This window comes from Globicephala melas, chromosome 11 (assembly GCF_963455315.2).
Source record: "Globicephala melas chromosome 11, mGloMel1.2, whole genome shotgun sequence".
Lineage (NCBI taxonomy): Eukaryota > Metazoa > Chordata > Mammalia > Artiodactyla > Delphinidae > Globicephala > Globicephala melas.
The window spans coordinates 80,368,531-80,391,304 of NC_083324.2; the positions used below are offsets into that span (position 1 = coordinate 80,368,531).

General features: G+C 49.1%; 2 protein-coding genes across 2 annotated transcripts; one reads left to right on the forward strand and one right to left on the reverse strand.

The window, feature by feature from the left end:
* Positions 1-14,433: 14,433 nt before the first annotated feature.
* RNF39 (ring finger protein 39) lies at positions 14,434-20,040 on the forward strand. The gene is made up of 4 exons (XM_030849766.3): positions 14,434-14,867; positions 16,530-16,552; positions 16,766-16,857; positions 18,371-20,040. Exons 1-4 carry the CDS (start codon positions 14,502-14,504, stop codon positions 18,949-18,951), a joined length of 1,062 nt encoding a protein of 353 aa, XP_030705626.2. The 5' UTR covers positions 14,434-14,501; the 3' UTR covers positions 18,952-20,040.
* On the reverse strand, positions 19,735-22,669 carry PPP1R11 (protein phosphatase 1 regulatory inhibitor subunit 11). The gene is made up of 3 exons (XM_030849767.3): positions 22,367-22,669; positions 21,415-21,523; positions 19,735-20,975 (listed from the first exon to the last, which is right to left on the reverse strand). The coding sequence occupies exons 1-3, from the start codon at positions 22,433-22,435 to the stop codon at positions 20,773-20,775; spliced, it is 381 nt and encodes a 126-aa protein (XP_030705627.1). The 5' UTR covers positions 22,436-22,669; the 3' UTR covers positions 19,735-20,772.
* Positions 22,670-22,774: the final 105 nt, after the last annotated feature.

Sequence of the window (22,774 nt, forward strand, 5' to 3'; positions counted from 1 at the left end):
GAATGAAAGTCTCCTTTAGTCAGTGTCCCCCTAGATCCTAGTTAGCTGTGGTCCTTCAGGACATTTTTCTGTGCATTTACATACATATTTAGGTGAATGTGTGTGTATATATTTTTAAAACAGGTATAAAGTGAGGATGGTGGGGATGGTGAGGATATCTGTTTGTGGACCAAATGAGGTTGATGGTTAAAAAAAAAGCTGTGTCGGGCTTCCCAGGTGGTGCAGTGATTGAGAGTCCGCCTGCCGATGCAGTGGACACGGGTTCATGCCCCGGTCCGGGAAGATCCCACATGCCGCGGAGTGGCTGGGCCCGTAAGCCATGGCCACTGAGCCTGTGCGTCCGGAGCCTGTGCTCCGCAGCGGGAGAGGCCACAACAGTGAGAGGCCCGTGTACCGCAAAAAAAAAAAAAAAAAAAAAAAAAAGTTGTGTCTTTGTAAAAGCAAATCAAAAGATCATGCCTAAAATGGAAAAAGCATGCAGTAATAATATAATCTTGTTTACAGATATGGAGACAAATACCAAAAAGCAAATCAGCTAAAAGAGTTGAAAGTGGTGGATATGGGTGGGGCTGTGAGTTTTTCTCATTAACTCATTGTTTGCCTTTTCACGTGCAGGTATAACTTCGATCACACTCCCCCAAAATAACCTGTGTTCTGTGTTCCTTGTTTTTTTTTCCCTCAGACCAGTTCACACACTTCCTTCTTCCTCCTCCTCTCCATTCCCACGCTCCAGCCTTGTGCAGCCCTCGTGGTCTCCCTCCCCGCTCTGGTCCATTCTCCACCTGCAGCCAGAACTGCCTCTGTAACGTGCTTCATCAGGGTGTGTTTCTCCCCACTTAAAAATTCTCTGAAAACAAACTAGTGGTTATCAGTGGGGAGTAGGGAAGACGGAAGGACAAGATAGGGGTAGGGGATTCAGAGGTACAAACTGTTATGTATAAAATAAATAAGCTACAAGGATACATTGTACAGGGATTGTAGCCAATATTTTATAATAACTATAAATGGAATATAACCTTTAAACATTGTGAATCACAGTGTTGTTCACCCTTAATTTATATAATATTGTACATCAACTCTATCTCAATTTTTTAAAAAATAAAGAAAAAATGTCTCTGAGACTCACCTAGGAGAGCAGGGTTAATATTAAGCCTTTTGCATGGCAAGCTCCATGTCCCTCTCAGCTCCAGCCCCAGGCACGAAAACATCGGTACCATACACAACATCAAGGTTAACTACCTACCTTTCTCCAGACACACCTTGTTCTCTTGGGCTTCCCTGGCTCTGTACTCCCTGTTCCCTCTGACCAAAACTTCCCTGTGTGTCTTTAGTATGGATCATAACTCATCTTGCACTTTTATATTTTAAATTTTTTAAATTAATTTTTATTGGAGTATAGTTGAGTTACCGTGTTGTGTTAGTTTCTGCTGTACAGCAGAGTGAATCAGTAATACATGTACATATATCCACTCTATTTTAGATTCTATCCCCATATAGGCCATTGCAGAGTATTGAGTAGAGTTCCCTGTGCTAAGCAGTAGGTCTTTATTAGTTATCTATTTTCTATATAGTAGTGTGTATATGTCATTCCCAGTCACCCAATTTATTCCTCCACCCTTTTTCTCCCTGATAACCAGAAGTTTGTTTTCTACATCTGTAACTCTATTTCTGTTTTGTAAATAAGTTCATTTGTACCATTTTCTTTTAGATTCCACATATAAGCGATATCATATATTTGTCTTTCTCTGTATAACTTCATACAGTATGACAATCTCTAGGTCCATCCATGTTGCTGCAAATGTCATTATTTCACTTTTTTTATGGCTGAGTAATATTTTATTGTATATTTGTACCACATCTTCTTTATCCATTCTTCCATCAATGGACATTTAAGTTGCTTCCATGTCCTGGCTATTGCAAATAATGCTGCAATAAATATTGGGGTGCATGTATCTTTTCAAATTATGCTTTTCTCCGGATATATGCCCAAGAGTGGGATTGCTGGATCATATGGTAGCTCTATTTTACCTTGCACTTTTATTTTATTTTATTATTTTATTTTTCTGGCCACACCACATGGCATGTGGGATCTTAGTTCCCAAACTAGGGATTGAACCTATGCCCCCTGCAGTGGAAGCATGGAGTCTTAACAACAAGGCCGCCAGGGAAGTCCCCTGTCTTGCACTTTTAAGCTATGGATCTTAGAGATCTTCACAAGTCACTCCAAAGAGCTCTTCCACATCCTTTTTAATAGCTACATGAATTGCATTAGATAATGTATGCGAAACTGCTTTGCATGCTATCTGGCACATAGAAATTCTCAATGAATGTTTCTTTACTTCACTTAAGTTCCTATTACTCCAGCATAATGGAGCACTCTCACTTTCCCTTAACTGTATAGTTGTGAGATCCCTCATCAACGCTGACAAGAGCTATGCAGTGGTTTTTATTTTTGTCTTTCAGTACCTGGTTTATTTTACTTATCATAATGTCCTCTAGCTTCATTTCTGTTGTCACAAATGGCAAGATTTTCTTCTTTTTTATGGATCAACAACATATATTCTTTATCCATTCATCTATTGACAGACACTTAGGTTGTATCCATATCTTAGCTATTGTGAATAGTGTTGAATGTGATGAAGCTATCTCTTCAAGATATGGATTTCCTTTCCTCTGGATATATAACCAGAAAGGGGATTGCTAGATTGTATGATAGTTCTATTTTCAATTTTTTGAGGAACCTCCATAATATTTTCCATAGTGGCTGTACCAGGTTACATTCCCACCGACAGGGTTCTCTTTTCTCCACATCTTTCCCATCACTTATCTCTTGCCCTTATTTTTTATTTTTTTTTTTTGCCTCACCCTGTGGCTTGCAGGATCTTAATTCCCCCACCAGGGATCGAACCTGGCTCCCCTGCAGTGGAAGCACAGAGTCCTAACCACTGGACTACCAGGGAATTCCCTTGTCTTTTTTGGTTTTCTTTTTAAATTTATTTTATTTATTTACTTTTGGCTGTGTTGGGTCTTCATTGCTGCACGCAGGCTTTCTCTAGTTGCGGTGAGCAGGGGCTACTCTGTTGCGGTGTGCGGGCTTCTCATGTGCAGGCTTCTCATTGCAGTGGCTTCTCTTTGTTTATGCAATGGTTTTAAATAGATCGTGAATTAAAAGTTACTGATCTCCATCCAATTCCCCTCATATCCCTCCTTTGTTCTCTTTTAACCCACTCAACTCCTTGGAGCTCTCCCAGACACTGTGTTGGCTTGCCTATGCCTCAAAGGCCCTCTCCCACCCGCCCTCCCTCCATCCACTGGGGAAATATTTCCCTTCTTTCGAGACCAGACTGTATCACTTCCCCTGTGAAAGCTGCTCTCCCCCAGAGAAGAGCCCTCAGTCATCTGGGCTGCCTTCCTGTCCCATTTGTACTGCTCACATTACTCCTCAAATAGCTCAGCCTTTTAAAAAAATATATTTATTTATTTATTTTTGGCTGCGTTGGGTCTTCGTTGCAGTGTGCAGGCTTCTCATTGCGGTGGCTTCTCTTGCTGTGGAGCACCGGCTCTAGGCTCTCTGGCTTCAGTAGTTGTGGCTTGTGGGCTCTAGAGCGCAGGCTCAGTAGTTGTGGCACACTGGCTTAGTTGCTCCGCAGCATGTGGGATCTTCCCGGACCAGGGCTCCAACCCGTGTCCCCTACATTGTCAGTCAGATTCTTAACCACTGTGCCACCAGGGAAGTCCCTAGCTCAGCCTTTTGAAGGCAGACTGTCTTAGCATCTTCAGGGCTTAGCACATTGCCTGGCACATAAAAAAGTCCCCATAAATATTTGTTGGATAAAAACCTTCAACTTCCTGAAAGTCTAATCTCTCTTTTCTATATAATATGCCACATACAGAAGCAGCAGCACTTTTAGTATAAAGGATAAAGGAGACCGTTCAGAGTCTTAGCTGTGTGATTTGGGGCAAGTCACATGAGCTCTCTGAGCCTCAGTTTCTTCATCTGTAAAATGGGGGTAAAGATATCTACTTCATGAGGATGAAATAAATTAAAATATATAAAAAGTGCTCTAAAAAGTAACAAGTATTATTATTGTCCCTTCTCCAAACTCATCTCATTTCCAACTTAGTTCTGACAAATCTTCTCCCCAGGTCCAGTCACTTCTGTGAGAACATCTCTCTCCCCTCCATCTCTGTTCCCCATTCATTCCTGGTGCTATTGTTTCACTCTCCAGTCCCCTTCATCTAAGTTGATGGGCCCTGTTCTCCACTAATTCCTCCTGTGACTTCTCTGCAGCCTTTGCCTTTCTCCTCTTACGTGTAAATGAATCTTTACAGCTTCCTCGGAGCCATCCCATGAACTTTGGTGGGGTCATTTTCCTCCACCTCCTGGAAGCCCCTCCCTGTCCTTCCTGCCACACACACCACCCCTGGTGGGGGGCGGTCGGGGGGCCGCCGGGCGTGGCCGGTGGATGCCTCTACCAAGCACTGGTTTCAAGACGCTCGCAAAGGTGCTCAGAGATGGGAGATAAAAGGGTGCGAGATGCCACGCTCTACACAGGGACGGGTTTGATGAGGGAAGCCGCAGAGTCCCCAGATCCCGAAGTCAGTTTTCCTCCCAGGGACGCAGGGCAGGGCAGGGCGGGACTGTGCAGCAGGGGAGTGTTGAGGGAGGGGGAGGAAAAAGGAGTACATCTGAGGCTCTGGAGGAAGTCAGAGGGAGAGGCTCCTGAACTAATTGGCAGGCTGGATGCCAGCAGCATGCCAGTGATGTTTTGGCGACAGGTCACCTGGGAAGAGGAAGGGAGGGAGGGACAGTCCATCATGTGGGTCAAGACCTGAGAGGCACGTGAGGCTCTCTCAACAGCTCTCCATCTCATTAGCCTTTTCTAGGTCACTCCCTGTGTTGCTGTCTCCCTCAAGGGCGCCCCTACTCTGCCTCACGCTTGCTTTCATGTTTCTGACTTGGTCTCTGTGACTCATAATCCATGTCTCTGACTCTCATTGTGTCTCTGTGTCTCTGTCCCTGGGAGTCAGGAATCAGGGTTCTAACACTGGGTTGGGAGAAGAAGCCCTTGAATCCCAGTCTTGACTGGGCACCTCGGCAGCCTTGACCTTGGGCAAGCAAGGCTGGGCCCTGGTTTCATCCCTGTAATTCCCCTGGAGCGGTTAGTGAAATTTTAAAAATAATAAGAAGCTTTAAAGATTATAAATTTCTATATAAACATGAACTATTCTTTTTGGTTCTGTCACTGCTCATAATGTCATACACTTACCTAGGGCTTGATGGAAGAAATGTTCACATGTTGAGGTATGGGGAAGTCACTCTGGCTAATACATGATTTGCTTGGTCATATGTTAACTAGAACAGCCTGTCTTACAGCCTGTCAAGCATGCATCTGCTTTAACCATTAAGGAAAAGAATGCATTTAATAAACAAAAATGGGGCTTCCCTGGTGGCGCAGTGGTTGAGAGTCCGCCTGCCGATGCAGGGGACACGGGTTCGTGCCCCAGTCCGGGAAGATGCCACATGCCGTGGAGCAACTAATCCCGTGCACCACAACTACTGAGCCTGCGCTCTAGAGCCCACGAGCCACAACTACTGACGCCTGCGCGCCTAGAGCCCGTGCTCCGCAAGGAGAGAAGCCACCGCAATGAGAACCCCACGCACCACAGAGAAGAGTAGCCCCCACTGGCCGCAACTAGAGAAAGCCCGCGCACAGCAACGAAGACCCAACACAGCCAAAAATAAATAAATAAATAACAAAAAAAACCTTAAGACTCTGCATATCTAGTCTCTGCCTAAGTTTTTATCCACCTTATACCATCTTTACCCCCCAGCTCCCCATGCACCAGCTTTGGGTTTTTGTTTGTTTGTTTGGCCATGCTGCACAGCTTGTGGGATCTTAGCTCTCCAACCAGGGATTGAACCCATGCCCTTGACGGTGAAAGCGCTGAGACCTAACCACTAGACAGCCAGGGAATTCCCCCAGCTTTGTTTAAATTAGCCCAAATTGTTCTTGCCTTAGAGTCTTTGCAAAGCTGTTTCCTCTGCCTGGAACGCCCTTCCCTCCTCTCTGTGCCTGATGAACTCTTATTCATCTCTCAGGTCTCCTCTTAAATGTCATCTCCTCAGAGAGGCCTTCCTCAGCCCCTCATCTAAATTAGAGCCCCCTGCTGTCAGTCTCTGTGCTGGATCTTTATAAAGTTGCCAGATTTAGCAGGTACAAATACAAGACACCTACTTGAAATCTGAATTTCAGATAAATAATGAATTTTTTTTTTAGGATAAGTATGCCCCCAAACATATTTGGAAGATATTTATATTTTTTTAAAATTAATTATTTACCTGAAATTCAAATTTGCTTGTATTTTACCTGGCAACTCTAGATACGTGGATTGACTTTATTCCCATTCTATCTGGTTGGACAGTAAAAAACTATTTCTCAGAGATTTTTGCAGCTAGGGTTCTGGACATGAATTAAGTTCGGCCAATTAGATGTGTTTGTTCTTTTTTTCCTAATTTTAATTATTTATTTTTTGGCTGCATTGGGTTTTCATCGTTGTGCGCGGGCTTTCTCTAGTTGCAGCCAGCAGGGGCTACTCTTCGTTGTGGTGTGCGGGCTTCTCATTGCGGTGGCTTCTGTTGTTGCAGAGCACGGGCTCTAGGCGTACGGGCTTCAGTAGTTGAAGCATGTGGGCTCAGTAGTTGTGGCTCACGGGCTCTAGAGAGCAGGCTCAGTCGTTGTGGTGCACAGGCTTAGTTGCTCCGCAGCATGTGGGATCTTCCTAGACCAGGGATCGAACCCATGCCCCCTGCACTGGCAGGTGGATTCTTAACCACTGCACCACTGGGGAAGTCCCAGATGTGTTTGTATGAGATTTGAAAGGCAGAAGTGAAGTGGAAGCCATTTTCCTATAGCAGATGGTCAGGTGGACAATCTCCAATAAACATGAGAGGTGCATGGGAGTAGGACACTTGGGGCAGTGGCTGCTATGCTATCAGTAGCTGCAGCATTTCTCGCCTATGGTGATTGACCTTGAAGCCAAGAGTCCAGTTAGGACCTAATGACTTTTAATTCTCCAGGCCTTTCAATGATTTTCTTGTCAATTACTTCCCTGTGTTAAATCTCTTGCTACTTAAAGTACCTAGAGTGATTTCTGCTTCCTGTACTGAGGCCTTCCTGGTACAGTTCTCATCACCCTGTACCTTCCTTCGTATCACTGTTTGTATACATTGTGTGATTATTCAGTATCTCTCACCCTCAGACTCTAAGCTGCCTGAGGGCAGTTGTTGTTATGCCCACCATCACACCCCAGTGCGGCTGTGAATGGACCTTGTCATTTGCTCTTCCTATTCCTTGTCGAGCTGGGCCCCAACTCTGGGCATATACTGAGTAGTCAGTTAATACCTTTTTAATTGAAATGAGTGTCTAAGAAACAGGAAGCAGTTTGCTCTTGCGCTCTTGAAGGATGAGGTCCACAAAGGCTTCCCCACTTACCAGTTATCTTGGACAAGTTAGGACACCCCCTCTAGGCCTCAATTTTCTTATCTGCAATATAAGGGTTAAAGCCCCTTTCAACTCTAATATTCTACAAATCTCTGATTCTTTGAACTCTGTAATATAGGCAGGAATCAGAGTCAAATTAGCTACACTTGGTGCACTGTACAGGTTAATACACTGTTTGTTTGGAAGACTCATTCTCCCTGATGGGGAAATGGGCAGGAAATGAGATGCTCATCTTGAATACGTGAAACAGGATGAGAGTTAGAAAAGGAAATGGAAAGAAAAGATGACTAGGACAAAGTGAATGTCTTAAATACATAAATTGGACCATGTAAATTCCCCTCTTAAAGCCCTTCAGTGGCATTGCACTTTGTAGAACAAAACTCAACTTCTTATCCTGGTCCCTAAGGTCCTGCACAGCCTGGCTCTTAGTACCTCTCCAATCTCATTTTAAACCATTCTCATCACACCTCATAGCATGTGATCTTCATCCAGATCTTTCCTACTTCAGGGCCTTTGCACCTGCTGTTCCCATTGCCTGGAAAGCTCTCCCCCAACTCTTTTTACTGCTGGCTCCCTCTTATCAGTCAGGGCTCAGCTCAAATGTCACCTCCTCAGAGAAGCTTTTTCGAACACCCTTTTAAAAGCAGTGTGCACCTCCTACAGTTAATTCCTTGTATATTACCCACTTTATATTCTCCAAAGCACTTATCACATCTATAATTATCTTGTTAATTTATTTGTTTACTTGCTTATTAGTTAGTCTTTCTCAATAGGATCTAAATTGCCAGAGGGGGACTTCACTGGTGGCAGTGGTTAAGAATCCACCTGCCAATGCAGGGCACATCGGTTCGATCCCTGGTCCAGGAAGATGCCACATGCCACAGAGCAGCTGAGTCCATGCACCACAACTACTGAGCCTGCACTCTAGAGCCCAGGAGCTATAACTACTGAGCCCAGGTGCCGCAACTACTGAAGCCCGCGCACCTACAGCCCGTGCTCCACAACAAGAGAAGCCACCGCAATGAGAAGCCTGCACACCACAAGGAAGAGTTGCCCCCGCTCGCTGTAACTAGTGAAAGCCCGCACGCAGCAATGAAGACCCAACGAAGCCTAAATAAATAAATAAAATTGCCAGAGGAAAGGGACCATGGCTGGCTTGTTCACCACTGTATCCTAACTCCTAGAACAGTGTTTGACATACAGTAGGTGCTTAGTAAATAGCTCTTGAATGATTAAATGAATGGATGAATAAATGCATGGCTCTTAAAGGAACACTGCTAAAGGACGGGGGAATAAGAAGGCTTAGGGAGCACTGAGAAGAGAAGAATGATTAGCAAATGTTTAAGGGGGAATTTAAAGGATAGATAAAGTAATGTCAGTGACATTGATGGGGGTTGTCAGAAGGAAGGAGAATAAATGAGTATCCAGAATGAACTTGAGGAGGGGCAACATCTTGGAGAAACTGTTAGCCTTAAGCAGGGATTTAAAGGGAGAGGGACAAGGGAGGCTTACAGGAGGGAAAATAAAGTCTCAGAAGAGACGAAGTAATTTTTAAGGGAAAGAGCACAGAATTTGGAGGCAGTAGATCTGCATTTCAGTCCTGGCTCTGCCTCTAACCAGCTGTTTGAGCCCAGGCAAATCCCTTACCGTGCTGGAATCCGACTCCTCACTGTAAAATGGCTGGACTCTCAACCCCGCAGCTGTTAAAAGGTTAAACAAGAGACCAGGCAATAAAGATGACAGTCCTATATAACCTTGGTCACATTTTTGAGCATCAGGATTGTTTGGTTAATCTGGTCAAATCCTCGTCGTCTATCTCTATCTTAAGTTCACCCTTCCTGAAGCTGCCCTGAGCATCAGGGGGTGTTTTACCCAGAGTTCCTGGAGCCCTTGAACAGGAAATATTCCTATTCCTATTCCTAATAGAGCTGTGCTCTATTAGGACTTTCAGTTCTGTTAAAGCACATTGTAAACAGCAGTCTTTTTAAAAAAAGAGTCTTTCTGGAAGCAATCGAATTCGAAGAAAATCTTTGGGAAGGGGAAGAGTAAGTGGGAATTGAGAAAGAGTAATGGTCTCCTTCATTTGTGCTTCTTACCCCTGGGCCTCTTTTCCCACTTCCAGTTTTTTCCCCAAAGATGCTTCACATTCTTTGTTCAGGCTTTTTCATTTGTCTCCTGCTCAACCCAACCCATCCTTCATTTATAAGCCACCTCCTCCAGGAAGTCTTCCTGAAATCGTTTTCACTCATTCTCTGATCTGTAAACATAATCCTCCACTCACTCTTCTCCCCTCAGCACACCTTTGCAATTTGGTAATGACATATCTTGGTTGATGATAGATATACCTTGTTTGCCTCATCCCACTCCCTGATTCAGTAATGGCAGATTTTGGATGATGATGGATACACTTTACCTGCCTTATCATACTTCCTAAGGGCAGGGACCTTGGTTGGCTTGTCATCAGTCTCCCAAACACCTTTTCATATCTACCTCTCCCTCTCCAAGGCTCCCAAAGACTTGTAGGCTCTTTATTATTACCTTTTAAAATATTTATTTATTTGGCTGCGCCGGGTCTTAGTTGCAGCACGCGGGATCTAGTTTCCTGGCCAGGGATAGAACCCAGGCCCCCTGCATTGGGAGCACAGAGGCTTACCCACTGGACCACCAGGGAAGTCCCAAGACTTGTAGGCTGTTTAAAAAGATGGGGATGTGACTGATATGGGGAGAGATAAACTGAAGAATAAACAAAAAGAGAGAAAAAAAGGAAGCGATGGAAAAGAAATGAGGGGATTAGGTAAGGCCTTCGCACCTCTAGCATCTCCAGTGCCATGCATGGGTGTTTAGTTGCAACATTCCACAACACCACAAGCAGACATCCTGGAGAGAGCTGGAAAGAGGTGCGAACAGTTATGTGGGAGACACCTACATTAAGAAGATGTGGTGCTAACAGAGAGGCAGGATCCAGTCACGGTCAACTAGAGCAAGCCAAGCCAAGCCAAGCCAACACACACTAAAAATCACCTCCACCCACCCAGCTCTCCGGAGATAGAATAAACCCAAGGGGGAATTAGAGGATCAAGTGCAGAGTTGATGGAGATTCTGGTGAGGGAGGGAGACAGTCATGAGAAGTGAGACATTTCCTGGCAACGTCTGTTTCCAAATGCCTTTTCCCTGCACTACATGTCCTAAAATCATTAAGTGTGAACTCACAGCAACTACTGCTTAAAAGCTGAGCTAAAGCATTTTTAGCAGGAATCCTCATCATCTGGTTATAGAACGCAAGTTTCAGCTGGATCATGAACTTCTTGAGCCAGACTGAACACCATGTCTCACTTCATATGAGCATCCCCCAGCACTGGGCCTGGCGTCTGCCAGTGAAGAATGACTGTTGATTGAGAAGGGTAAGAATATCTGTGTCTGTAATGGACACCAAGGGGGGAAAGAGGTGGGGGGGGGATGAATTGGGAGATTGGGATTGACATATATACACTAATATGTATAAAATAGATAACTAATAAGAACCTGCTGTATAAAAAACAAATAAAATAAAACTCAAAAATCTAAAAACAATAAAAAGAATATCTGTATCTGGCATTTAGAAGATCTAAGCAGAGTCAGTCAAAAGATCCTTTCGCGTTGCCCTGTTGGTGATGGGCAGTTCAATGACTGGCTATATATTTATGGAGACCGTCTGTGTGCCAGGCACGGTTCCAGGTTCAGGGAAAACAGCAGTGACCAGGCTAGGTTCCTGTTCCTATAAAGCTACCTTCTGTTGGATGGAAACAGATCAAACCAGATAAATAGATCATTTCAGATAGTGATAAATACCATGAATCAATATATCTGGGTAAAGAGACAGTGAGCACTTTGGAGGAAAACTACTTGAGATACAGTGGTGAAAGAAGTCTCTCTGAATATGCTACCTTTGAGCTGAGACCTGAATGAGAAGGTGGAGACAGCCACGGATATTGCTAGAGGAAGGAACATGAGTGCAAAGGCCTGGCGGTAATGTCAGTCTTGTTATGCTCAAGGAACAGAAAATATAAGGCACTGCAGGTAAAGCATAAGGAGCAAAAGGGGGAGGGGAAGGTCCACCTGTAACCTCAACATGTAAGACAGTGGGTCTCCCCTTGGTTAAACATTGGAATCACCTGGAGAGCTTTTAAAACTCCTGATTCCTGGGACCCATCCCCAGAGATTCTGTTTAATTGATCTGAGGTGTCTCCTGGGCATCAGGAGTTTAAAAGTTCCCCCAATGACTTTAATGTGCAACTAAGGATGTGAACCATCGACTAGGACTTGAAGGTCATAGAAAGGCTCTTGGATTGGTGACGATACAAGGTTCCTGATGAGACTCAGAGGCATTTCTCTGATATTCCAGGCCCAGATCCAGAAAGAACCCAATGTCCAAGAGGACTTGGGGTGGGGATAGAGCCAAGAAAATGAAGCAGTCCAAAAAAAAAAAAAGAAAGAGAGAGAGACAGAGACAGAGAGACAGAAGGGGACAGACAAGAAAGCCCAGAGAGGCAGAGAAATCCGAAAAACGTGACAAACTGGAAGGGGCAAAAACAAGTGCATACAGTCCCAAAGGGCCAGAGACTGAGGGAGAAAGGGAAAGCATGTGTATTAGTTTCCTATTTGCTGCTGTAACAAATTATCACAAACTTTTGTTTGAAATCTGAGAAACAACACACATTTATTATCTTATAGTTCTGTAGTTCAGAAGTCTAAAATAGGATTTACAGGGCTAAAATCAAGCCCTGTCGGCGGGACTGGATTCCATCTGTAATCCATCTCCTAGCCTTCTCCAGCTTCTAGTGGCCACCCACTTCCTTTGCTCATGACCCCCCATCCTCAGTCTTCAAAGCCAGCAATGTCAGGCTGAGAGATAAGCTTCTATCTCTCTGGTTGTCTTCTTCCGCTTCTGTCCTCCACTTTTTTCTTTTTTTTCTTTGGCTCACCACACAGCATGTGGGATCTTATTTCCCCGACCAGGGATCCAACCAGCGCCCCCCTGCAGCGAAAGTGTGGAGTCTTAACTGCTGGACCGCCAGGGAAGTCCCTGTCCTCCACTTTTAAGGACGCTTGGATAATCTAGAATAATCTCCCTGCTTTAAACTCAACTGATTAGCAACCTTAATTCCATCTGCAAGCTTAATTCCCATTTGCCATGTAAGGTAACATGTTCACAGGTTCCAGGAATTAGGACATAGACATCTCTGGGGGACCTTTATTCTACCTATCATTACATGGATGTCCATTTTACAAAATAGACTTTGGTCATATCTGAAGTCTTTTTCTTGGATAGCTGTGTGTTTGATGAGCATGGAGCTGGGAGGTTTTTCCAAGATGAGTGTGTTGATTTGTGTACTTTGTTTATCAGGGTGTCATGTTTGAGTGTCTCCCTGATAAGTAGGGGAGAGAAGGATGCCTGGAGGAGTTGCCTAATAACATGCTGCTGCTTCATAAAGACTTATTGTTGTTGTATTGCTGTTCTAATTGACAATAAAACTAATGACAGAGTGTCTCTTTGCATGTGTTCTTTGAGTACGTCTATCTGTCCCTAAATAATCCTGGATGTCCGTCCCAGTGATATTCAGTGTGTATGAGACTATTTGGGCATATCTGTGATTTTGCATTATATGAAAGTATCTGCCTATTTGTGCATTTTGGGGCATTTAGACATTGCTGGATGCACACGCATGTTTGTACAACAGTGTGTGTGATCATAGTTGTAGACATCTGAATGTTTACTTATTCACAACTGCACAGGGGTACCAGACAGAAAGGCCTAGCGTGAGAGAGGTGGAGGAACTAGGAAGAAGAGGGAGCAAGGAGGAAGGAAGGAAAGGAGGGAAGAGGAGAGGAAAGGAGGAAAGAGACAGAGAGATGGAGGTGAGGGAAGAGGGCATGAGGAAAATTCCGGAAAAAAAAAATCAGAAAGTAGAAGGGAGTTCTAGGAATCTGAAATTAAAGAGCGGCAGGGTGGAATCACAGCAAGGCCATGAATCAGAAGATCTGGGTATGGTTCCACTTCAGGTCATTCCCCTACTGTGTGACCTTGACAGTGCCAGGTCTCTGGGCCTCAGTTGACCAAAAGAGTGAAAATAGACAACCTTTGGGTACATGCCAAAGAAGGAGAGAAAGAGAAAAGTGGAAATAAAAACATACACAGAGAAAAGAGAGACAGACAACTAGAAAGAGAGACATAGGAAGAAACAAGGGAGGCCATGGGAGCCAGCCAGAGGTACAGCTGAGAGAACCCTACGCTGACTCCTTGAGGTGGGGGTGTGGGCGCCTGCTCTCCACCACTTACCCCACAGCTTCAGTGTCCTCAAGCCCTTAATAGGTAAGGCAGAAAGATGGAGAGGAGAGAGGCCTCTGGAATGCCAGCCACACACCAACACTCAGAGGCCTGCCAAAGCCGCACAAACCAGGATCCCTGCTTCCTGGCCCCAGGCCCCCAGATGTAGGTGTGCCAGCCACCTAGAATGACATACCCTGGCGATGTGGGCACACATGCCAAAAGCGAGCCGGGGCGCCCTGCCCACCTGTACACAGCAGGCCAAGGGGGAGGCGAGATTCGAGCAATTCGGGGGGGGGTGACGGGGGCTACCCACCCCACACCTTGATACCTTGCCCCCAGAGCGCCCCCTAGCGAACACCTCCTTGGCTCGAGACCTAGATGTCCCTTCCACCCTCCTCCTCCAAACCTCACGGGGAAGCGGGAGAACCAGATGGGGTGTTACGCAAGCCCTGATGTTTACCTCCCGCAGGGGCCTCCTCCCTCCCTATAAAGCCTGACGTAGTGAGGAGATTGGTGGAGACAGACTGGTAGAAGGGAGAGGCGATTCCAGGAGAGCGCCAGAAAGCGTCAGAAAGTTAATGTGGGAGGCGGAGAGAGGGGCAGCGACGCAACCAGCAGCAGAGGCGCTCAGCCACCTGAGTAGCCCGAAGGTGGTCGCGGAAGGGACGGCGCCCGGACGCTGGCTCCCCATGGAGATATCCGAGCCGCTGGGCCGGGGACTGGTGCAGCGCCTGGAGCAGCTAGCGACGTGCCCTCTGTGCGGGAGCCTCTTCGAGGACCCGGTGCTCCTGGCGTGTGAGCACAGCTTCTGCCGCGCGTGCCTGGACCGCCGCTGGGGGACCCCGCCGCCCCCCGGCTCCGAGGCGCCCCCCACCGCCTGCCCGTGCTGCGGCCGGCCGTGCCCCCGCCGCAGCCTGAGGTCTAACGTGCGGCTGGCGGTGGAAGTGCGGATCAGCCGCGAGCTGCGGGAGAAGCTGGCCGAGCCCGGGGCCCGAACTGGGAAACGCCGAGGGGGCCGCATCCCCACCATGGGCTGCCTGGCCTCGCACGGAGAGGTGAGGCAGGGGTGCGCTTCGCGAGTCCGCAGCTGTCGGCCGAAGGGGCCATCCGCGGGCTCCCTGGGGAAGCGGGGAATGTCACCTCCCGAACTGGGGCCCTTCTCGAAGTTTAGGCAAAAGATGGAGCTGGGGAAAGAAAAGCAGAGGACGGGGGGGCGGCAGCTGTCAAGTGAGAGATGCCGGGAGGGAGTTGACGCTTTGCCCAGAGCGAAGCTGGACGGATGCCTGAGTCTTGGGAGAGGGGCTGGAGGGAAGGGGTTGGGGCACCAGACACAACAGGAGGAGACCCCTAAGGCCCGGCGAAGAGCGCGGGAACTGGGAGGCTGGGAAAAGACGCCGCTAGGCGCCCCGGAGGCGGAGGCCAGGCGGAGGGGAGGGTGCTGGGTGCCTGGGAGGTTGGTGAGGGAGAGCAGAATTCGCCCAGCGGAGGAGAAGCAGGAGGGAGGATGGACAAAAAGCTGGAGTGGAGGGGCGGGGAAGGAGGCGGCTGTCACAAGTTGGGAAGAAGGGAGGGAGGCAGATCCAAACTCCCCTGCCGTGTCGTGGGGTGGGTCCCCGGGCTCCGGCCTGGGCCTTGCTGTGTTGTTATTGTTATCCTCCGCTCCTCCCAGGGCCCCAGGCAGAGGCGGCCACGGGTGGCGGCAAGGTCCGGGAAAACAGACGTTGGGACCTCTGGCTCCTCTCCACATCCCATCCTGATCACCCACCCACCCAGCCTCCCGCGTCCCTCCTGGGCCCTGACTCTTTGGCCGTCAACCAACCCCATTCCCTTGCCGACCCCCAGGCGCCCCGCATTCCCGCCTGGCTTCTCGCCAGCAGCCGAGCTGGTCTCGAGTCTTGCTTCCACCCTTTGAAGTCTACATATACCTAGTCTAGGTGTAATTGGCATAATTAGGCAAATTGCCTTTCCTCTCTCCCCTTCACCACCCTACGGGTCTGCCCCAGTCTTTCCCACTAGACTGCGAAGCCGGAAGAGGGAATCCTAGTTTTTGGATGGGGAGCATCCAGCGCCCTCTCCTGGCTCTCATGGTACCCTGCAGATCTGCTGGGCCTTCTGGGACACATCCAAGTCCAGCTGCTTCCTTGGTCAGGGTAGAGAGACACAGAACAAAGGGCCCTATAAACGACACTGGGCTTTTATGGCAAGAGGGGAAGCAGCTTTATTATAAGGATTTTATAAATGAACTCTTAGCCTAAGGACTCTAAGTATGTGTTTGGTCTGTGTGATGGAGGAGGCGGGGGATGTTTATCTGGGATACACCCTCAGTAAGGTGGATAAGGATGGGGGCCACTGAGAAAGGGAAGGGGGGCGGGCTGGGAGGAAACAGGGAACGGTGAGGACTCTGGGGGCAAGAAAAAAGCCTGGATGAGGCTGGGGAAGGGGAACTGAGAGGCTTTGCGGCACGGCAAAGGGAGGAGGACGGTAGGGGTGGAGTTAGGAGGATGAGAAAGTGGTGCCTGAGAGGAAGGAAAGGTCATGAAAAGGGAAGGGGGAGAATGAGAGGAAAAGGGAGCACAGGGGATAAAGAGGTGAGATCAGTCGGAGATGCGAGGAGGGACCTCACCAAATCAGACCCAGCTACCTGAGGAGGTGGGGGAAGAGCTCCCCACAGTATGAAGCCCAGAGCTCACATCCATGTTTTTTTCTGCCCACCCCAGGATACGAAGAAGACATGGAGAAGGTGAGTTCCATGTTTACTGTTTTTTCTTTTCCACTATCAGCTGCCACGTCCATCTTCTTACAGGAGCCACACCTTTGTCCCCACTCACAGACAGGTTTTGTGGGTGTGGCCTCACCCTTTTCTGCTCCAGAGGTGTGAGTGGGATAGAGGTGGGGACATCAGAGGGCAGAGGGTGTCTACCAATTTCCTGACCCTTCTCCCTCATCTATCCAGGTTTGATGCCCCAACTCCCAAGTCATCTAACTCAGAGGACGATCTCCCTGAAGATTACCCAGTGGTCAAAAACATGCTTCATAGACTGACGGGTAAGGAAGGCACAAGGGAGGGAACTAAATGAGAGGCTGTTTTCAGTTTATTCCCTTTTCTCTCTCAAATATGATCAAGTCCTTTTTGATGTCTGTATTAGTTTCCTAGGACTGCCATAGGAAAGCATTGCACACCGAGTGGCTTAAACAATAGAAATTTATTGTCTCATGGTTCTAGAGGCAGAAGTTAAATGATTCTAGAGGTAGAAGTCAAGGTGTCAACATTGTTGGTTCCTTCTGGGGGCTGAGAGGGAGACTCTGTTCCAGGACTCTCTCCTAGCTTCTGATAGCCTCAGGCGTTCCTTGGCCTATGGATGGCATCTCCCTGTCTTCACAGCATCTTCTCTCTATACACACTTGTCTTTGGGTCCAAATTTCCCCTTTTTATAAGGACACTGGATATATTGGATTGGGGTCCACCCTAATGACCTCATTTTAACTTGATTACCTCTGTAAAGATTCTATTTCCAAATACAGTCAAATTCTGAGGTATTGGGGGGACTTCACAACTTTCGGGGGGGGGAACACAATTCAACCTATAAGGTCTATCCTTCATTCCTCACATTCCAGCTATTCTCTCCTCTTACCTGTTCATACACTCACACAACAGACCCCTGGGGGTCAGCTGCTTCTGGGGAATCCCTGCTGCCACCACTTCTCATCACTCCCTTCCAGAAGTGTCCCAGGATTCCCGCGTCTCCTTGCCCCTGAGGCTCTGGGCCTTCTCTGCAGCTTCTGGGGAGTTCCTTCCATCACTTCCAAGGCTGCCCTCTGCCCTTCTTTAAACTGCCTAGAGAAGGTACTCCGCCCTCTTGGTCACCCACCATCCCACCCAACCCAGATTGCTTCTAGCACCCCTAATCCAGAAATCTTTCCTCAAAGCATCCCATACACACAAGGCCAATGATTAGTTCTTTCTGGTCCCTTTGGCTATCACCACCTTCTCTCTCCTCTGCCCTGCGCTCCCTATAGAAATAGGCCTGTCTACTCCCACCTGTTCCTGCGGGTGGTGGGCTGGTTTCTCAGGATACTTGGATTTCTCCCTCTGGCCCTCCCCTCTATCACGTGCGGTACTGGTATCTGGTATCAGTCTTCCTCTTTAGCTCCATCTTCTCCATCCTGTTGACCCAGCTCCCACCCCCCCCACCCCCGCCCCAGATGCTGCAGATTGAGGTATCAGTCCTCACCCTCCCTAGAAGTCAGACGAGCCTCACTCTGCCGCCAAGCCCGCAAACCCGGGCAACCCCTCCTTCAGTCTCTGCGCTGTGCCCCCTGCCCTGGGCCAGCAGGGTCCTTCTCCAAGTCCAATTCTCCAGAAGGAAGTGGCCCATCAGCGCAGGCTGGGTCTTGCCCAAGCCTGCTCTTCGTATGCCTTCACCCTCTTCGGTCCTACAGCAGCCTTTTGAGCTGCTGTGGGCCTCTTGTGTACCCTCCGCACATCCTCTCCATCCTATCCCTCCTCTGATTCGGAAAGCCAGCTCACACGGTCCTCCCCCTGCTTTCTCCTCTCCAGCCGACCTGACCCTGGATCCTGGCACCGCTCACCGCCGCTTGCTGGTCTCCGCGGACCGCCGCAGCGTCCGACTGGCCCCACCGGGGACACCCGCACCCCGCGACGGCCCGGGGCGCTTCGATCAGCTCCCGGCGGTGCTGGGCGCGCAGGGCTTCAGAGCTGGCCGCCACTGCTGGGAGGTGGAGATCGCCGACACCGCCTCCCGCGGAGACTCTTCCGGGGAGGATAAGGACGACGGGGAGAGCCGCTATGCCCTGGGCGTGGCCGGGGAGTCGGTGCGACGCAAGGGCAGAGTAGGCCTATGTCCCGCGGAGGCTGTGTGGGCCGTGGAGGATCGCGGCGGCCGCCTGTGGGCGCTCACGGCCCCGGAGCCCACCCCGCTGGGCGGCGCCGGGCCCCAGCCGCGGCGCATCCGCGTGGACTTGGACTGGCAGCGGGGCCGCGTGGCCTTCTACGACGGCCGTTCCCTGGACTTGCTCTTCGCCTTCCAGGCGCCCGGTCCCCTGGGTGAGCGCGTCTTCCCGCTGCTGTGCACCTGCGACCCCCGCGTCCCCCTCTGCCTCGTGCCAGCGGAAGGCTGAGAAGCTCACCCACAACCCTTATTCTGGCTTGGTCAGAAATAAGGCTGCTTCCTCTTGGGCACGGAAATCCTTACTCATTCCAGGCATCATGTCCACGCCCATTGCCGGTGTATTGATAAGCACCCCTCCACCTACATTGTCTGTTTTCTTCCAGATAGTTAGGACCTCAACTGGCCTCCAGTTTCCGCATCCATGCCCGAAGCTTAATTCATTCCTGCTCCCCCCACCAAATCTTGGGATGCTTCTCTCCCTTGGTTACCCCAGTACTTCCCAAGGGATCTCTCCCCTTCTATCTTTCCCGGGCCTGAATTGGGGAACAGGTCCTGCCCCATCAGTACTGGTAATTGGCCCATGTTTAATACACAGAGGCCCTGCCTGTCAAACATTTACCTCCCACCCCTGCCTCTCCTCCTGGCAAAGAAGGGCCCAGTGCCCTCTCCACAGGTCTGAGGGTTGGGCTTCCCTGCCTTGTCCATTCTGAGGTTTCTCCTCAAGAGAAACAAAAGCCTCCTCCCCCAAAACAAGAGGCTTGACTCTGGCCTGGGCCTTAGGGCCCTCTTTTTGGGGGAGAAGGGGGCAGGCCAGTTCTACTCCACCATGGCGGCTTTCTATGCTTACAGCCTTTTCCCATTAAGAACCTTCCTAAAACCTCCCCCCTGCACATACAACAAGCAACCAATGGTGCTACCTCTCCTTTCCTCAACCTGGGAATGGCCCAGACACCCCAAATTCACCCTTGTATATAGCCTCACTTCTTTCCCCATATGTATAAATGGGCCCGTATTTAACACATTTTGTGATGTTGCGTTATTTATTTTGTGCATCTGTGGCAATAAATGAGATCTCAGTGGTAGTATGGATTTGACTGATCTCTGCAACTGTGCATGGCTAGAGGCCTGGAAAATGATATCTAGATCCCAGTAAGGGGTGGGGAAGGCCAGGACATCTGGGCTGGCAGAGACATCAAAGCCTAGGAAGGAAGGGGTGAGAGTACATCTCTGCTCCCTCCCTGTTCCTTCCTCTCCCAGGGACGCAGGCCCCTGGGACCGTGTTGGATCTGTCTCCTAAGCTGGAAGACCAAAGGCTGAGGAGATAGTTGGCTCTAAGTGACCAGTCTTGAAGCCAGCTTTGTCAGAAACCCTAAGTCACACGAGAATGGTGAGGGGAGAAGACATGACTATTTCTTTTTCCATTTCCCATTCTCCCAAGGTGAGAATGACAAAGACCTCTCTCTCTCCTAACTCCTCTTAAGGGCATGACGGGAGTGGGCAGGAGAGGAGGGAAAGGGCTAGGAGCCCTGAGGTCTCACATAAGACCTCACATCCCACAGGCAAGGACTAAGAGTTAGGATGACATAAATACATTAGTGGAAAAGCTCTAAGCCAGGATTAACAAGCATAGCTGGGGCAAGATTGCCTGGAATCTGACTAGGACCCTGGCAGTGAAAGCTGGGGCTGTTGGAAACCCAATTTAACTGTTTGGAACTCAAGTAGAGAGTGCAAGGGGCCAAGATAATTAGATCACAGGACAGGTAGTTTGGCAGTGAGAACAAAGGGAAAAGACTGGGACCAAGATGCCTGGATCCCTGAAGAGAGGAGGCAGAAATGAGGGCTGGGGGAACCCAGAAGCCTGGGTTCTGGAATAGCAGCAAGTCAGAATTCCAGGATCTCTGTCCACCCTCCTCCCCCTCTTCCCTCTATCAGGCAGAGGAGAGGGGAGGAGGGGGCTGGAGAAGGGACCAAACCATGGGTTAAGTCCCCGAGTAGCCACATGAATACATTCAGGGCCAGACAGACACAGGAATGGTGGGGCAGAGAGGAATTAGTGCTGCATTGGCCCTGGAGGGGGCTGGGAGGGGTCAGGAGGCTGGGGAGGGGTGGTGGGGCTTGGTCCCGGGGTTGAATGACGCCGTCCTTTGCGGTGGCCCCGTACACAGTGTGTATGACCACAGCCCTCCTCTTCCTCCTCGTCACTCTCCGTGGAGCTCTCGCCAAAGGCCCGAGGTTTCTCATAAATACAGCAGCCTGGATTTGGAGGGAGGAGCCCAGTTAAAAAGGAGGAAGAGATAAGATGGAGCATCAGTTCCATTCCCATTGGATCTCAGTAAAAATCCCTACTTTCACCATTTTCTCCTCCTACCTTCCAGGAACCAACTTCCCCAGGCCCACACCCTGGGACTCAGACACCCAACTCCCTCGTCCTTTCCAGCCAGGAATCCGAAGCTCCACTTCTCCCACCTCAGATACCTCTTGACTTTAAGCCTTGGCACATCCCAATTCAAGCCTCTCCCTACCTCTGTTCCTCTAACCTTAACCTTCTCTCCCTGATACCGGAGAACCACCAGGACAGCCACAGGATTGTGAGCATCTGGGGGCTTCGGGAAGGTCAGTGAATGTAAGAAGGCAGAAGACATGCTGAGGGGAGCCAGGACTCCAGGGTTACTGTGGGCCAACAATTACTCACATTTTGATGAGCGGCGGCCCATGTGTTCGTTGTCCACAGTGTCACTCGTCCATTCCACCTTTTTCTCTGGTTTCCGTTTCCGAAGTTTGATGGTTAGGCTCCGGTTCTCCTGGAACGTTAAGAAGGATGGCCATACCTAGCTAGTCCCCTCCTATTAACCTTTCCCACTTCCTCCCGGGGGCCTCCTCTCTTCCCTTCCCCCACTCAATCAGGATCAGACATAGTGCCAGAGGAGCTGAGGGCTGGGAGAAGATAAAATAGAACAGATTTTTGGCCTCAGGGAGTCCCTTGAGGAATCATGAAGTATTATTTCCCGTTCTTGGTAACCACTAGTATACAGAGAAACCTATTCCCCAGCATCCTGGCATCTCTAGTAACTATTACTCTAAACTCCCTTAGTCCAAGGGTTATTAAACCCAACACAACCTTCTCCCTTTGAAGGCAGCTTAAGTTGTTTTTGCAAAAATACTACATTTTTCTCTATTTATATCTCCTCTGATTTTTCAAAATACTATCTTCATCTCCCTTTTCTTGTTCCCTCATTCCCTCTGCTTCCTTTTACAATCATTCCTTCAACAAATATTTACTGATAAGTATGGTTCCAGTCAAATTCCCCTGCAGCTGGCCTCCAACCATGCTTTCTCACACAGCCCTTCATTTACCCCCAGCACATCCCTTGCTCCTTAATCTCCAAATTCCCGTTTTTTCATTACTTATACACACCACCACTCCAAGAAGCATCACCTATATCCTAACTCTATTGCTGGTCTCTTGACCAGCCTTCTGCACCAACTCTGACACACCCCAAATCTCCCAATACCTTGAGATTCTCCCAACCCCACTTCCTCCCATATCCCCAGGCCCAGCCCCTCCAGCAACTCTCCAAAGCGCTATCCCTTCCCTCCCGGTATCTCCCCAACCCCTAAACAGCACCGCCCCCCGCCTTTCTCACGGGCTCGGTTGTCACGGTAACCGTTGTCTCAGTGACGGTCTCACTCAGCCCGGCCCCTGCCTCCGCCATGGCTAAGGCTGAAGAGAGGGAGGAGGGGAGGAAGGGGGATGAGGCACCCTTCTGTCTTTTCTGTGTCTCTGAGGTCTAAGACAATCGGTATCGGATTCAGATTAGTAGCCAGGATCCTCCACCTTCTTTTTTCCCCCTCTTCCTGGGCCTCCGCTGCCCCACCCCTGGGGATAACCTGTCCAACCCCACTTCCGGATCTCCGCTTCCGGGTGTGTGACGCATTCTGTGGTCCCCCTTTTCCCTTCCTGGCACTAAATGTGTCTAAGCTCAAGGTCGCCGGATTAGTTCCGCCGTAATGCGACAGTGCGCAGGCGCCGCAAGAAGGCTACACAACTTTGG

Excerpts from the sequence above, each read along its gene's own strand:
- RNF39 (XM_030849766.3), top strand. The coding sequence starts at position 14,502 with ATGGAGATATCCGAGCCGCTGGGCCGGGGACTGGTGCAGCGCCTGGAG. Across the intron at positions 16,553-16,765 it reads ACGAAGAAGACATGGAGAAG|GTTTGATGCCCCAACTCCCA; the intron begins GTGAGTTCCATG and ends TCATCTATCCAG. Across the intron at positions 16,858-18,370 it reads CATGCTTCATAGACTGACGG|CCGACCTGACCCTGGATCCT; the intron begins GTAAGGAAGGCA and ends TCTCCTCTCCAG.
- PPP1R11 (XM_030849767.3), bottom strand. The coding sequence starts at position 22,435 with ATGGCGGAGGCAGGGGCCGGGCTGAGTGAGACCGTCACTGAGACAACG. Across the intron at positions 21,524-22,366 it reads TTACCGTGACAACCGAGCCC|GAGAACCGGAGCCTAACCAT; the intron begins GTGAGAAAGGCG and ends TTAACGTTCCAG. Across the intron at positions 20,976-21,414 it reads GGGCCGCCGCTCATCAAAAT|GCTGCTGTATTTATGAGAAA; the intron begins GTGAGTAATTGT and ends CTCCAAATCCAG.